Below are 15,408 nucleotides of genomic sequence, written 5' to 3' on the forward strand. Positions count from 1 at the left end.
ATATATATATATATATATATATATATATATATATATATATTTGTACATATATTTGTGACGGACGATCAACTATTAACCAGTATGGGGAACCATCTTTCTTTCCGAAACCAGTCGGTTCAATATCTTTAACTTTATTTTTATTCGAGTTTCAATTCCTTTTCGAAACCACCCGTTGAAATCAACGGGCCCAACACTAGTCATAAATAAAGCACGTGCATCAACATGCCAGTCGTCTCATTCGTTCATCCCCCATACGTCCATCCAGTTAACCTGTGGTTCAGTCTGTCTGGCGCTTGTCGATCGTTTGCACCAAACCCCATTTATACATATGGTAGGCGCGGCCCCAAGCTCGAGACGAAACAACTTCTCCCCATTCAAGACGCCCTCTCCCTATTCCCATGTAACTAAAAGCAAATGCAAACGAAGGTCTGCAAGTGAAAGCTTCCAGACTTTTTTATAAAATAGCCGAGCGTTTCATAACGATGACGACGTCTTTCTGAAGTGCATACGCCCAAAAAAATACATATTGCAAGGAGTGCGCGGCGAGTGAGTGAGTGAGTGAGTGAGTGAGTGAGTGCGTGGTTGGCGCCCCTGACGTCTCGGCGTCCCAGCCGGCGCTTCGCTCGTCAGTGCGGTCGAGATCTTCGGCCGGCGTTGACGCGTACTAGTGGGGCTCCGTTTCGCACCGGATCCGTCGAAACGATGGCGGACAAGTACGACAAGAACGGCTACGGCTCGGGAGACTTCAAGCGGGACCCGGCGGGCGGAGCGGCCGACGACGCGCTCGACGGGGACGCGGAGGAGGGGGGCGCGGGTGGGGGCGCGGGTGGGGGGGGCGCAGGCGGCGGCGCGGGGCGCGAGGGCGGAGCGGCGCTGGCGGAGCGCGCGGGCGACTACATGCGCGACCTCCTCCAGGAGAAGCTGACGCTCGACCACGCCAAGTTCCCCATCTGCGTGCGCCTCATCGACCAAGGTAACCACTCACACTCTCACACCTCCAATCTTCTTGCTCACCCAAACCCACACCTTCCTCGCGCACATAACCTCACACGCCGGCTCGCTCCCGGCCGCACGCCATTATAGCCCTTATGCAGTACGCCGCAAGGTCTAATATGGCGTGCGCGCTCCGGCCACCTTTGTTCAACCGATTCTTCCTCTAGTAAACAATTGTCTCTCTCTTTCTCTCTCTGATTGACGTTTCAATGCTTTACCTGTCATCGTATGTGAATGATTCTCCGGTCTGATTATAATCATGTCTAGCCCTTTGGCTGCTACGAGGTTTTTCAATGTCCAAGCGAAAAATGCTAACATTTGTAATTATTTTGAAAAAAAATAAATATAATATTTTTTTTACATACTTACTTCGCCGAACGCTCGTAATTTTTATAATACTTTATATACATTTTTAAGAAGCAGTTGTGGACTCGTGCTCTTTCTTTCTGTCTTGATTTTACATGCGTGCTTGCGAAAGAGATACCTACATATATACACTAAATAAGTTTTGACGATTGTTTTCCGACGCTCTATTTTTTTCAACAATCTATTTTTAGATATCGATGTATTCTTACAACATGCGATATATTCGAAACAGGTAGCGGTCTTTCTCTCTTTCTTTCTTGGTTTTAATTGTGTACGTGTGAGCGAGACACACAAGGATGCGAAGTTTCTAATAATCAAATAATTTTTCAACATGTATCATAAACATTTTGTATGCATTTCAGTTGCATTTGATTGATTGCACGAATTCGTGACGTCTCGTGACCTATATAATTGAAAGCGGATTTCTAATGTTTTTTGCCTTTTATTTTAACTCTGCAAAATGATATCGGACAGTGAAAGTGATGAAAGCGAAATAATAGCTCCTCGCCGAGGAACTCGACAAATCAGCAGCTCTACTGATTCTGAAAATGAATTTATCGACAATAATCAATTCCCAAGTAATAACTCCTTATATGACATTGACAACGAACCCGAAATTTACTTTGATGATGAACCCGAAATTGAAGAGCTTTTATTTAAAAAATTGATAAATATTTATAAAGCATGATTGAAAAATAAATATAAATACGTATATAAAAAAAATGTTTCGTGCCACTGATGCGCTGGCGACTCAAAGAAAGTATTGAAATACGACAATTAATGACGACAACAACGATCGTCGTAGCAATCTTCGCCTATTTCAAAACAACGACTTATCGTTGTTGTAGCAGTCAAAGGGTTAAAAAGGACGATATACTATCGATGCCATTTTCAATTCATTCATACGCGTGTTTCGTATGAATGAATTGAAATAACATTGTCTCATTCAGTACGAAACGTCAATTTATTTAACAAAAGCTATTTCTAATGTGCAACCCGAAAATAGTTCGTCACACGTACATAATTTGTATGCCACTAATTTTTCATTTTCAGATTCATAGACTACTACATACTTGTTTATTTATGTTGTTAGGAAAATGACAAAAAATAATTAGTAGAAGATGAACCATTAAAAAAAAATTCACATATAGGTGAAAATAAAAGAAAAATTTAAACATTAAAAATAACAATAAAATAGTGGTAAGATAATGTTGCGTGGGGGTGGGTGGAGGATCCAAGTAAAAGGCCAAAATCGTTTCACAGCATTTATTGGTGATTAAGGAGATACACACACTGGCAGTGCTCCGTCCAGAATGTCTTAATATCGCCTAAGTACCGCCTTATAATAAATAGGTCGCTCAGGGCATGTACCCGGGGATATGTATTCCCACGACACTCAGTCCCACGCTATCGGTCACTTCTGAGAAGGGGCCAATTCGGTGGCCATTGTTTAGCCTACTTGCACTTAGTCTGGAGATAATCCTTGTAACCAGTTATTTATTTTTATTCTAAACAGACCATTGTGGCATAACAGGAATTCCTAAAGCGCCACAATGGTCAAAAAATATAACACAAAATAACAATTAAACATAAATTAATACATACCGAAAATAATATACTCATCAATTATACATAAAAAAAATACATTTGAACATAAACATAAATACATCCATACATAAACATAAAAAATAGCATTTAATAATAACAGATAGAGTAAAAATATCAAATAAAAAAATATAGCTAAGGAATGCCTTGCACCTACAGCCAGTTTCAATAAATATGTAAGAAACAACTACAAATACAAAACATCCCTGTAAGGCCCAAATGGAAGAGAGTTAATCCAAATTTCACTCATAAATCACAATCAATCATGAAAACAATGATGAGCGCAGACTACCAGATAAATGGGTTAGAGTAATTTCCGACAATTTACGCTCACTAAGGTGGAAAATATCACATTCAGTCTCGGCAGCAACGATTTCATTGAGTCGAATAGCTCTTGGAATAGGAGCCATTCGAAAAAGGACTGTGCGGGCAGGAGGGACAGCCATCAAATGATGATGTCTACCACGCACATAGTGATTTGGGACATAAAGTCCCAACTGCTCCAGCAACAACGGGCTTGATGTATTACCACGTAGAGCAGGAGAACGAAACGAATTAATGAGAAGTTTCTCCGAAGTTCAAGGGAATTATACCCAAGCATGCCCAAAAGGAAAGGAGTGGGGTAGAGATATGGGTAATGCCCATATTCTTTCCTATATAGGAAACAAAGAAATGCTTTTTGCACTTTCTCAATCATCAGAGAGTAATTTGCTTCATGCAGATTCCACACAATCGCATTATACTCTAGTTATAACGGTCACGTAGTCTCTGGGATGCTACTCGGCCTAATCCGATTGCACTTACTCGGCGGTGTACGTAACAATGATAACCCTCCCTCATCAAATTGGGGTGTATGCATGTGCCCATTTTCCGTAATAACTATGTGGTTTTCAAAGCTATACACCCTATATTTCTCGTATTCCTAGAATGAACTACAAGAAGTTTATTTTAATATATTTTGTATGATTTAGAAAAGGGTTACGTCGTAAAAATACAATTAAACATTTCTACGTTCCAAAGTATGATTTAAAGACAGTAGCGATAAGTCATGTTTTTGACTGTTCGCTTGCATATTCTTGTTGATCGATGAATCTATGCGAGAGAAAGAGACGGCTATATTTTCGCAAGCTATTGTTTTCGTCGCTTTTGGCGCGTGGCTATTGAGTCATGCGGTCACCTGTTGGCCTTACCTATGTGCGTTTGCTAGTATTGATGGTTGTCGTTATTTTTTAATACAAAAATAGTCAAAAACATTCTATAGGACTAAGACTTTTTTATGTTCATGTATAAAATGATCAATAAGCTATATATTGAACCGATTTGTATTGAGAAAAACTGTATTTTGATTAAAAAAAATACTGGGTTCTTACTTGACCCCGGTTAGGAACACTCGTTCGATCTCGACGCTCCGTCTTAAAAGGATAATTTTAATAATAACAAAAATAATAACCTAGATTATAGTTATAACAACAAAAAACTAATGATAATAATTAGATTCAAATTAAGCATATCTAATATACATATAATTTCGAAAGAGACTTTGTATGTTTGTAAGTATTTTTAATTGGAAACATCGAAAACAAAACAAAGTTTCTATGACGACGATTCGATATTGTTTTTTTTTTTTCGATTCAAATAAATTAAATAAAAAAAAAAAATCGCCGTGTTTAAGCTGTTTATATTACAAATACTGAGCGAAGCCGGGTAAAACAACTAATGAGTAATAAATTAAGTAAGATAATTAGAAAAAAACACAAAAATAATAATATAATACAAAATTCACAATCCCAATGATCAATTATCAACAAACAAATTCCCGCAATCACTCTAGTTTTATTAACGCGATATTTGTACCAACGATTCCATGGGCCTGAAAAACGCCAATAGGCGTTGTATTTTGAGTATGTACAAAGTAAACAAGAATACTACCCACTGAGCCTTTCCAAGTAGCATTGAAAATAAATGCATTAAACATGGGTCGTTCAACATACAAAGTTCAGACTACAATACCTCACAGATTAATTATAAATCTGTAAAAAAAAAAAAGTTTAAAAATCATTGCCTAAAATTTCACGGGAAGACTTCATTAAAATAATCCAAAGAACCAGCAGGAAAACTGAAAAACTTAATCAGACTACAGCCATAGTACCCTAAAGATATTCAAATTAAACGTTTGTTGTATTGAATCCTAATTAAACTTAACCCTTTGAATGCTAACCAACGCCAATCGACGTTTTTCTAACGAGTCCAAGGGCCTGAAAAACGTCAATAGGCGTTGTATTTTGAGCATGTACAAAGTAAACAAGAATACTACCCACTAATCTTTTCCAGGTAGCATTGAAAAAAAATGCATTGAACATGGGTCGTGTAATCCGTGTCATTCATTTGTCAACGTTTATAAAGATTCGTTTACACAATAGCAGAATTACCCGATGGAAATCGCTAACTGCCGAGTATTTTAGATTGTGGCTTGGCATTTAAATTGTGAGCAACAATGAAGAAGATGAAACTAGTTTTGGAAGAATACATTCATTAGTATACTCTTTTTGATTATTTTATATTGTTGCAAGATATAGTAGAGTCTAAAAACACACCTTTATCCGCGGCGGTAGTGATCTAGGATTTGTTTGGATTAGCCACATTTTTTATACCTGCTTTCTATTGGAAATGTTGGCGAAATTTTCAGCGCGGCCGGCTTTCGACAGAAAAGACGTCAGCACTCAAAAGGTTTAACGGAAATGCTAAGTAAAATGAATTGGAAGCCAAACGTTACGCTTTGTAGTTTTGTATAAATAAATATTGCATACTTTGACTTCTTAGATGTTATGTGTGGCTTACGCTGTTTTACCCACTATAAATACCGAGCGGCGAAAGTTCAAGAACCCGGTTTCTATTTAGAATAAAAATCTCGTTAAGTAATAGACGCTTTTGCATTATTTATTAGACGGCAGGAAATGCCGAACGGACCCCGGCCAAAAATAACTGCCACTGATCGAGCGCAAAAAGCACTCAAAGACGTCTGACGTTAAAAGCTCGTTCGACAACTTGGCAAATGCTCGTTAGGTTAATTTGGCAAAAGTGTCGTAAACGGAAGCGACTCACGTCTCCGATTGTGTTTCAGAAGTGTCTCGGGTGCAGACGCTGGGACGAGTGCCGACGCGGGACATGCGATACGTGGACATCTACCGAGAGAAGCCCATCAAAGTGTCGGTGAAGGTGCGAGTCCCCGTCCGAGAGCATCCCAAGGTATATTTGTATACAACTTTTATCATATATATATATATATTATATATCCTACTTCTGATTTTCACTTGGATTTCAATCGGATTTCAGTTCAACTTTGTTGGAAAGCTCCTCGGCCCGAAGGGTATATCCATGAAAAGGTTGCAGGAAGAGACCATGTGCAAAATGGCCGTGTTGGGACGAGGCTCCATGAAGGATAGGTGTGTATTTAGCTTTTTTGTTTATTATTGTTGCGTAGGGGTGGGTGGAGAATCCAAGTAAAAGGCCAAAGTCGTGTCACAGCATTTATTGGTGATTAAGGAGATGCTCCGTCCAGAATGTCTTGATATCGCCGTTAAGTACCGCCTTATAACGGATCGGTCGCTCCTGGGCATATTCGACGTCCGGTTACTTCCCTATTGTTTAGGCATGTACCCGGATATGTATTCCCGCGACACTCAGTCCCACGGTATCGGTCACTTCTGAGAAAGGGCCAATTCGGTGGCCATTGTTTAGTCTACGTGCACTTAGTCTGGAGATAATCCTTGAAACCAATTATAACTAGACTAACCAATCTTTACTAAGTTTGACCCACTGAATTCATCTCAATATATATATATTTTTTTTTTTATCTAAACGTAGAAAGACTTTCGTTTAGTTTCCGTGAGCGTATACCAGAAGCGTTGGTGCAAGCGAGATGGCAAGTCCGCCATCTCGTAAAGATTGGTTAGTCTCTGCTCTGGTAACTCTAAAACGTGATGTTTTGTTGCTCAGTGTTATTATTTCATTCGGTCAGTACGAAACGCACATGACGCCACCTTGCGGTTGTTTTTGTAAAGCTCAACAGGTTCAGCTTACAGCATATCAGAATATGCTTAAGTGTATCCGAATTGAACGACAGATTAACGGACGGCTGCTTTAAATGCAATTCTCATCTTCTCGAATGATGATGATTGCACATCAGATGATGGGTAACCTTTCGATGGGCACAGATGCAATTATTAAAATTGAGTTGGATCTTTCAGGCGAGTTTAATATAAGGCAAGGTTCGATAAGTTCATTATTAAACTCGCCAGAAAGATGCAACTCAATTTAATAATTGCATCTGTGCACATCGAAAGGTTACTCGTCATCTGATGTGCAATCTATCATTCGAGTAAACGAGAATTACGTTTAAAGCTGCCGTTCTGTTAATCTGGCGATTTTAGAGCGGATGCACCAAACCCAACACACTGTCATGGCTGCCATTCGACTTTTGAAGAATTGTTTTGTAATAAATCAATTTTTTTTTCAGACAAAAAGAAGAAGAATTGCGACAAGCATTAGATCCAAAATATGCTCACTTATCTGACGACCTTCACGTGGAGATAAGCGCTTTGGGACCGCCTGCCGAAGCCCACGCTCGCATCGCCTTCGCCCTCGCCGAGGTAACTACACACCGTATTCTTCAAAATTTAACATCGAATTGTATAAGCAAGCCAACTCTTGTCCAATTCACGAATTAACTCGTCGCACTGTTACATTTCGCGTTATGTTTTGCTTATTTCACACGTGATTGATTTGCGTAGGTGCGCAAGTATCTGATACCGGACAACAACGACCTGATCAGCCAGGAGCAGATACGCGAGATGATGGACATGTGCGGGCCGCAGTCTTCGCCGCCGGTGGAGCCCACGGCGACCAGAGGACGCGGCCGCGGTATATTCCGACCTCCCGTCTCACGGTTCGTCCCCTTGGCTATATGAACTCTCCACGTTTACCGTCAACACGTTTATGTTTACTTATTGTCATTATTGGTTTGATTGTTGCCTTATTGCATGTAGAGGTGGAGTGGTCCGCGGTGTGCCCCCGACTAGAAGTCCGCTTCCCACACCGCGTGTCATGCCTGCTAAGACAAAGATTATGAGTATACTCGATCGTGCTCGTGCGGCCATGGAAGAGACATACGGGTAAAAAAAAAAAATATGAGATGTTCAACGATGTTATAATTTAATAGCCGTTGAATGGACGATAGGGATGATTGAAGAACGACTATTTTTGGAAATTTAAATTTTTTTTGTAAGAAATAGTTGTGCTTTCGATCAGCAATGCGGTAATATATTTGAGATCGGTTCATTCATTAAATAAGGTTTGTAAAAATCTTTTTTCTTTTTATTATATATGTGTTTATGCGGGTGTGCAAGTTGTTTTCTAAGCATTGTATGTAAATGATGATGGATGGATATTTTTAATATATACATATCTCATATTTATATTCTACGCAAATTTACCCTTTCAGGTAGGGCAGGGCGCACACACACACCAACTATGCATTTGTCCCGATAGATTTCATGCGTCTGTATTTTTATTACTAGCTTGGTGGTTGCATTAATGCTAACCGAGAGGTTGACCTCGATTGAAAACAATTTGTTCAGAGTATTATCTGTAGTGCTGCTGGTCAGACTTGGATGTTTGTGACTGCAGGTCGATCGTTTCCTATCGGAGTTTGCCAATTTATCTGATTTCTTTGTTGGAAACGGTTCCTCGTAAAATTGGCAAAACCGTCTCCCACCCACCACTATTTGAACGCGATTTCGGAATTTATATATGTACAAGTTTAATACCATAAATGTCACTTGGGGGGGGGGGGGGGGGTAACCTGATAACGGCACCTTGGAAAAATATAAAATTGGTTCCATCTCAGCTATGCTGCCTTTCCCAAGTATAATAAATAAAGGGTACCATTTATCGGACCGGAAAAATAGCCCTATTAGGTGTTTATCACGACATTATGTGCGAATGTCCATCTCTAAAACATATCGCCCGGCAAATAAAAAGAGTGCCCCTCTCTAAAATAGCTTGCACGAAAGATTCGGTGTTCGCTCGGCAAATCAAACGTCAAATGGGTTTCCAGTCACAAAAATAAATACCGACCCTAACTTAAATGAATAGGGCCAACCCTAACTTTACTTAACCTAACCTAACCCTTAAAAAAATAAGTGTTGGCTGCTAAGATATTGCGATTAAATACTATGAAAATGTAACTGTTTATGATTTCGTCTTGACAACCCATTTGACGTTTGATTTGCCAGACGAACGCCGATTCTGTCGTGCGAGTTATTTTAGAGATGTTAATTTGACATTTGTCGTGTAATTTATTTTACAGCCGTAATTTGATTACATTCCTAGTTCATTATTGTAAATTGGACTCGAGCCATATACATTTAATGGTCATAAATTGGCATATAATAAACATATCAGAATCAGCTTACGCTTTGAGTCCAATTTACTGCATGTTTTCACTAAAGATTGAGCATGATCAAACCAAGCCATCTTCTGTGATGTTAAAAACATACGATAAATCAAAGTCAAACTGCCAGTTGATGCCAACCCTAAGTTGAAATATATATGTAATAACTCAAACCAGCTGGAGACTACATCATCAGCAATCAGCTGTAGAATTTGTCGGGTTTTATTTTAATATATATATATATATATATATATATATATATATATATATATATATATATATATATATATATATATATATATATATTGTACTCATCCAATAAACCGTGTCAAACTCGAAGGGGTGAAGAAAGTGTTGCTGATCTCCAAAAATCGTCTACAACGTTCGATCATCCCTACCGTGTTCTATATGATACATTTGACAATAGCTTCGGTGCGATTACTATCCGTCGCTTCTGTCCGCAGGTACGAAGAGGACTACAAGCCGGTGTCGGGCGTGCGCCGAGGAGTCGAAGAGGAGCCGTTCCACCACTCGCACTACTCCGTCGCCTACGAAGAGTCCCCGTCGTCGCTCCACCACCACCACGACCCCTACTACGACGGACCCCCGTCCGGCTCCAGCACCGTCACCGACTCCTACCACTACGTACCCTCGTCTCGGCACCACGCACCTCCAGAACACGAATATGGTGGTGCGCACTCTATGCATGAACACCCGTGGCCGACCCGCGTGCGAATTTCGATTGTAACGTTCGGCCTTTGAATTTGCAGGCAGCACCACGTCCTCGCATCATCATCACCGATCTTATAAGGGGATATCGGCGACTCGTAGCGATTCGCATTCGGGTATTCGCCGAGCTACGTCGGCGTCTAGAGAAGCTCGCTACCGCTCTAGTCCGTATCCTCGTCCCACTAAGTAGTAGTCAGGTATTGTTTTTTCACTGTTTATATATATATATATAGATGTATATGTTTTTTTATAGGGCAAACATCCTGGTGAACATTTAACAGTTGTGTTCTTGTTCGTTAGTATGATTGCTCATTTGCATACGTACATACATGGGTGCTACTTTAGTATGTGGTCTACCTAACAACCTAATCTAAATGAATAGGGCCAACCCTTTTTTTTTCTGTGATAGGGGAAAACCTTGCATAGCCCCCCGACCCAAATCCCAAAGGGAGTGTGAGATTCTTGCTCTCTTTCAAATGCTGCCGGACCTGCATTTAGGCATTACCAGACAGCAACTGGCCTTGAGCAATGCGCTCGCACAGGAGACAGCAGAGACCCATCTCAGGTCTCGGTGCTCTTATCGAGTCCTACGACTCGGAAGTGGGCCCCTGGCGTCTCCTTTCTCTTTCGGACTGCAACTTCTCCCCGATCACGGAGACAGCAAAGGCCTCCCAAGCCGACCAGCTCCCTCTGTCGCGGAGCATCGAACCCATCACCATCCCTGTCCACAGCGTTTCCTCCCCGATCGCGGCTTTGAGGGTCTCTCTCGGGGCGTCCCACGCAGGACAGTGAAGCAATGTGTGCTCCGCGTCATCGTCAGCTGCCTCACAGTGGTGGCAACTTGGTGTTGCTTCTTTCCCTATCTTGTGCAGATGGGTTCCGAAGCAACCGTGTCCTGTCAACAACTGGGTGAGGTGGTAGTTTAGGTCGCCGTGTTTCCTTCCGCACCATTGCTTCAGGTCACCGATGAGCCTTTGTGTCCACCTTCCCCCAGTAGCCGGGCCAACCCTAACTTAACCTAACCTAACCTGACCCTTAAATAAATAAGTGTTGGCTGTTAAATAAACACCTATTTATTTAAGGGTCAGGTTAAGTTAAGTTAGGGTTGGCCCTATTCATTTAAGATTAGGTTGTTAAGATCGGTATTCTCTCCGCTGCTGACGATATTTTGATAGAAATGCTTCGACAACATTACGGGGCGGCAGGAAAAAACAAAAATTATAACAAACTGGTCATTGCTACGATACAAATAAAAAAAAATAGTCGACTGCGATTCAAAGGTAGACCGCATACTAAAGTAGCATCCATACATGATACTTGACTTCAAGGCACGTGTGGTGATTTTTTTTTCTAGCGTGCTCTTTTTAATTTATCGATGATGTGTTTTATTTGCCAGATGTAAGCACGAGTGTAGGAATGATGTATCGGCGAGACCGACAACGGTGGAACGATCGAGTGAACACATTTTATTTTTTTGCTCGTCGATTTATATACATATGTTTATTATTTTTTACTTACTTATATACACACTGAAGAGTTGCGTTTGATTTGTGATGCGGATCGATTTTGAATTTCTGACGTCAATGTATTATACGTACATATATATACAGTAGAGCCTCGATTGTCCGGACTGATTGGGGATGAAGGTAGTCTGGATGATCGAAAAAATCATAATTGACAGGGAATAATTTCAAACGTATTCGCGTCGCCACCTGCGTTGTTAGGGTAAAGTAAACAAACAATTTCAAATGTGTTTTCCGACAAATTATCATTACTGTCATTTAGTTGGATTATTAACCATTCAATTATGGCTTTTGGTTAAAGTTAACTGTTATTTTTGAAGCTGCCGCCAAATCGCGATTACTTTTCATATACTAATTGACCAGATATTGGCTGTCCAGACGATCGTCTTTGAATGAACCACATAGAAATACACTCTTCGACTTTATTTTCTGATTTTTTCATAACCATCCATCCTCTGACATTAAAGAATCAGTAAACTTCGTACTTTTTTCAATTTGATTTTTAAAACGGAGATCGTTGACGTTCCAACACCTTATTTATTTGACAACATCCTAAGACACTGCTATTTAACACTATGATGGCCGCTGACTCATATTTGTATCATGTTGGTTTGCACACCGCTTACTGGCCGCTGATACATATATGATTCACTACTGCGCTGATATATTTTTGTATCGCGTTTTCGTCAATCGTTTATGGCCGATGATACAAAAATATATTCTGCGCGGCCAGTAAGCGTTGTGCAACCAACGTGATACAAATATGAGTCAGCAGCCACCATAGTGTTAAAGCATTGATTATATTTAATTTGTCTTGATAACAAGTTTTCTTTCCCATATCGGTAATATTAAAAATAAATTTTTGAAGCAACTAACGTTCTTTGAGTATTGAATTTTGAAGACAACTGACTCATTTCTCCGTCTTATTTTCGAATTTTTTGTGTTATGCATTTCAAAGCAGCAACATCGTTAAATTTGTGTTTGCTCTTAACAGTCTGTATAATCGAGGTTCTACTGTATTATATATATATATATATACTGGTGGTTTTAGCCGGCTTCGCTCGGTATTTGTAATATAAACCGCTTAAACATGACTAATCTTATAGTAAACATTTTATTAACTTTATTTTATATGAATGTATTTGAGTATTCATTCGTTTTTTTTTATATTAAATTGACTGTCACGAACAAACAAACATATATAAAGTCTCTTTCGAAATTATATGTATACCAGAACCCGGCGCCTGCGCCCTTGGACCCTTCGGTGCTTTATTTAAATTTATTTCAATCGAAAAGAAAATATATATCGTCATAGTAACTTGTCCGTTTACAAAGTTCCCAAACGACAGTTACAAATATATACATATATACAAAGTCTTTTTCTAAATTTTATATGAGATATGTAGATTTTGTGATTTTTCGGTGTTTGTTCCGTACGTTGCTGGACGTAGATCTCTCACGTAGTCTTTTGCTATTTATGTTTCCGACTCGGCGCCGGAACTGCCGCGACCGATCAATCCACAGGTTACTCTTGTTTGTTGGCTGAGCCACATTTTGCTATGACATATTTGACCGATGCATCACTATGACTGCGGATAGCTGATATGCAGTTCCTGTAGAAGCGTCTAGAAATGAATAAGTTATTAACAACTAGACCGATTCGAGCTCTAACCTAACCTCTTCTTCTTCTAATGCCGAATCCGTATTCGGACGTAGGCGACTACCATGGGCAGACATCGTTTATGGCCCGTGCGAATTCTTCCCTATCATGGGCAAGCCGAATTAACTTTTCGAGACCGAGTCCCATGACCTGATCAGTTCCGGAGCCAAGAGAGCTTCTTTCTCCCAAGCCACCGTTTGCCTTCTATGATTGTTTGTAGAAGGCGATATTTTGGGCTGCTAATAATATGGCCAAAGTATGGCGTTTCACCGTGTCAAGAAGCTCTCTCTTTTTATGAAAAAGTTGGAGGACTGTTTCGTTTCTTACATGCTCCTTCCACGAGATCATTAACATCCTCCGGTAACACCACATTTCAAAGGACTCTATCCTGTTCATGGATGCCATTAACAGCGTTCATGCTGCCGGAGCCATTTCTTCAGGAAAGGAAGTGACGTCCCTATTGATCATTGCTCCTAGGTATTTGTAATGTTCTAACCTAACCGTGTATAATTTTGACGTCAAGATACCCAATTCTATACGTATTCGGATCGCTGATCAACGCACGCTCTACGCAACCAATTACCCGGTACTTTTTTTTATATAAGATGGCCATTATATTTTGAATCGAATTCTCGAGTAGTTCGCCATTGTTCACGGGTGACACTGACGAGGAGAGGAATATCAAGGAACAAAAAAAAAAACAATGCTCGGTTCATCTTAAACGCTTTAATCACGCTCTCATTCATTCACTGGCACGTATCGACCGTTAACATCCCGAGTATGACTGGTGTGAAGGTGATCGCTTTTATATATATATAACATATATTTGTTTACATTCGTAATACATGACCCATCTCATTGCTTAAGAATAAATAAATATTTATTTATTAAAAAAAAATAATACATAATAAAATATACAAGGATCGATTTTCTTTGGAGGCATGGAAAAATTTTATCTATATTATTATATACATATTACATTTGTAACTGTGTATATATATATATATATATATATATTTTGGCTTTTAAAAATGAACTATGCTAAATTGTATTTATTAAAATAATAAAAAAAAAACAACCAAAAGACCGGTTTTCCTCTCCTGTTGATCATTCGCTCCTTTGGTGATTTAAATATATCAAATAATAGTCGGTAAATGTATGTTTCGAATGTTTTAACATTTTAATAGCATAATAAATTATAGTGATTGATTTAATAAAAAAAACCTTGGCATTATTTTAATAGGTGTAAAAAAAATAAAAAAAAATATATGTATTTTCGTTAGGAAAATTAACACATTGATAAGACGTAGTATAAATAAACATTCGCTTTGTTATTAAACTTATATATATATATTTATATACAATATGTGATTTTGATTGAAAATTAGTTTTGATTTTTTTTTTTTTTGCATTTTGCTCGATGTATCCAAGCATAATAAAATAAATAATTTTAAAATTAAAAAACAATTTGAAAAGCAAAAAAAAAACTTGGTTACGTATAAAGTGTGTGAAGTTATGTAGAGTTAAAATATTACATACGAGTTTATTCTTAAATAAATTCATTCTAGACATAAGTGTGATGTTTTCTGCAAATGTACGAATTTATAAAAATATATGATTAATAAAAGAATTGAAAGAAAAAACAATTGTACTCACGAAGACTTTGAACTATTTGAATAAATGAATTAAAACAAAAATAAATTTTTATACATAAACGAATCATTATTTTGTATAACTGACAATGCAATATAAATGTTTCTCTTTTTATTTATAATAACCAAAAAAAAAAAAAGTCTTCTATGATTTGTACTTTATACATATATTAAAATATTTATAATAATAAAACCTTTTCTTTTTTTTTTCATTAAACTTAAGAAAAAGATCTAAAAATCTAAAATACAAATATGTGTGTGTTTTGTGTAATCAAAATTTTCCCAAATAAACATAATTGTCGAAATATGACTTTCATTAAACTTTTTAACTATCTCTCATGTACCCCACCGTAAAATATCTCCACAAATAAATTGCGAAATTAATACCGATGCAGAAAACGCGTCGCAAAATATCCATTAAAAACGAAA

At 38.5% G+C, this 15,408-nt stretch overlaps 1 protein-coding gene across 1 annotated transcript; it reads left to right on the plus strand.

The window, feature by feature from the left end:
• Positions 1 to 702: 702 nt before the first annotated feature.
• Positions 703 to 14,014, plus strand: LOC143909283 (KH domain-containing, RNA-binding, signal transduction-associated protein 2-like). Its single transcript, XM_077427198.1, has 9 exons — positions 703 to 973; positions 6,086 to 6,210; positions 6,298 to 6,407; positions 7,481 to 7,613; positions 7,755 to 7,909; positions 8,010 to 8,135; positions 9,880 to 10,106; positions 10,186 to 10,341; positions 11,541 to 14,014. Exons 1-8 carry the CDS (start codon positions 703 to 705, stop codon positions 10,332 to 10,334), a joined length of 1,296 nt encoding a protein of 431 aa, XP_077283324.1. The 3' UTR covers positions 10,335 to 10,341; positions 11,541 to 14,014.
• The last annotated feature ends 1,394 nt before the right edge of the window (positions 14,015 to 15,408 follow it).

This window comes from Arctopsyche grandis, chromosome 3 (genome assembly GCF_051622035.1).
Source record: "Arctopsyche grandis isolate Sample6627 chromosome 3, ASM5162203v2, whole genome shotgun sequence".
NCBI classification, from domain to species: domain Eukaryota; kingdom Metazoa; phylum Arthropoda; class Insecta; order Trichoptera; family Hydropsychidae; genus Arctopsyche; species Arctopsyche grandis.

What these genes read in the sequence shown, in the direction of transcription:
- LOC143909283 (XM_077427198.1), top strand. Translation starts at nt 703, where the DNA reads ATGGCGGACAAGTACGACAAGAACGGCTACGGCTCGGGAGACTTCAAG. An exon ending in CCGTCCGAGAGCATCCCAAG is followed by an intron (nt 6,211 to 6,297) that starts GTATATTTGTAT and finishes ATCGGATTTCAG; the next exon opens with TTCAACTTTGTTGGAAAGCT. An exon ending in TCCAGAACACGAATATGGTG is followed by an intron (nt 10,107 to 10,185) that starts GTGCGCACTCTA and finishes TTGAATTTGCAG; the next exon opens with GCAGCACCACGTCCTCGCAT.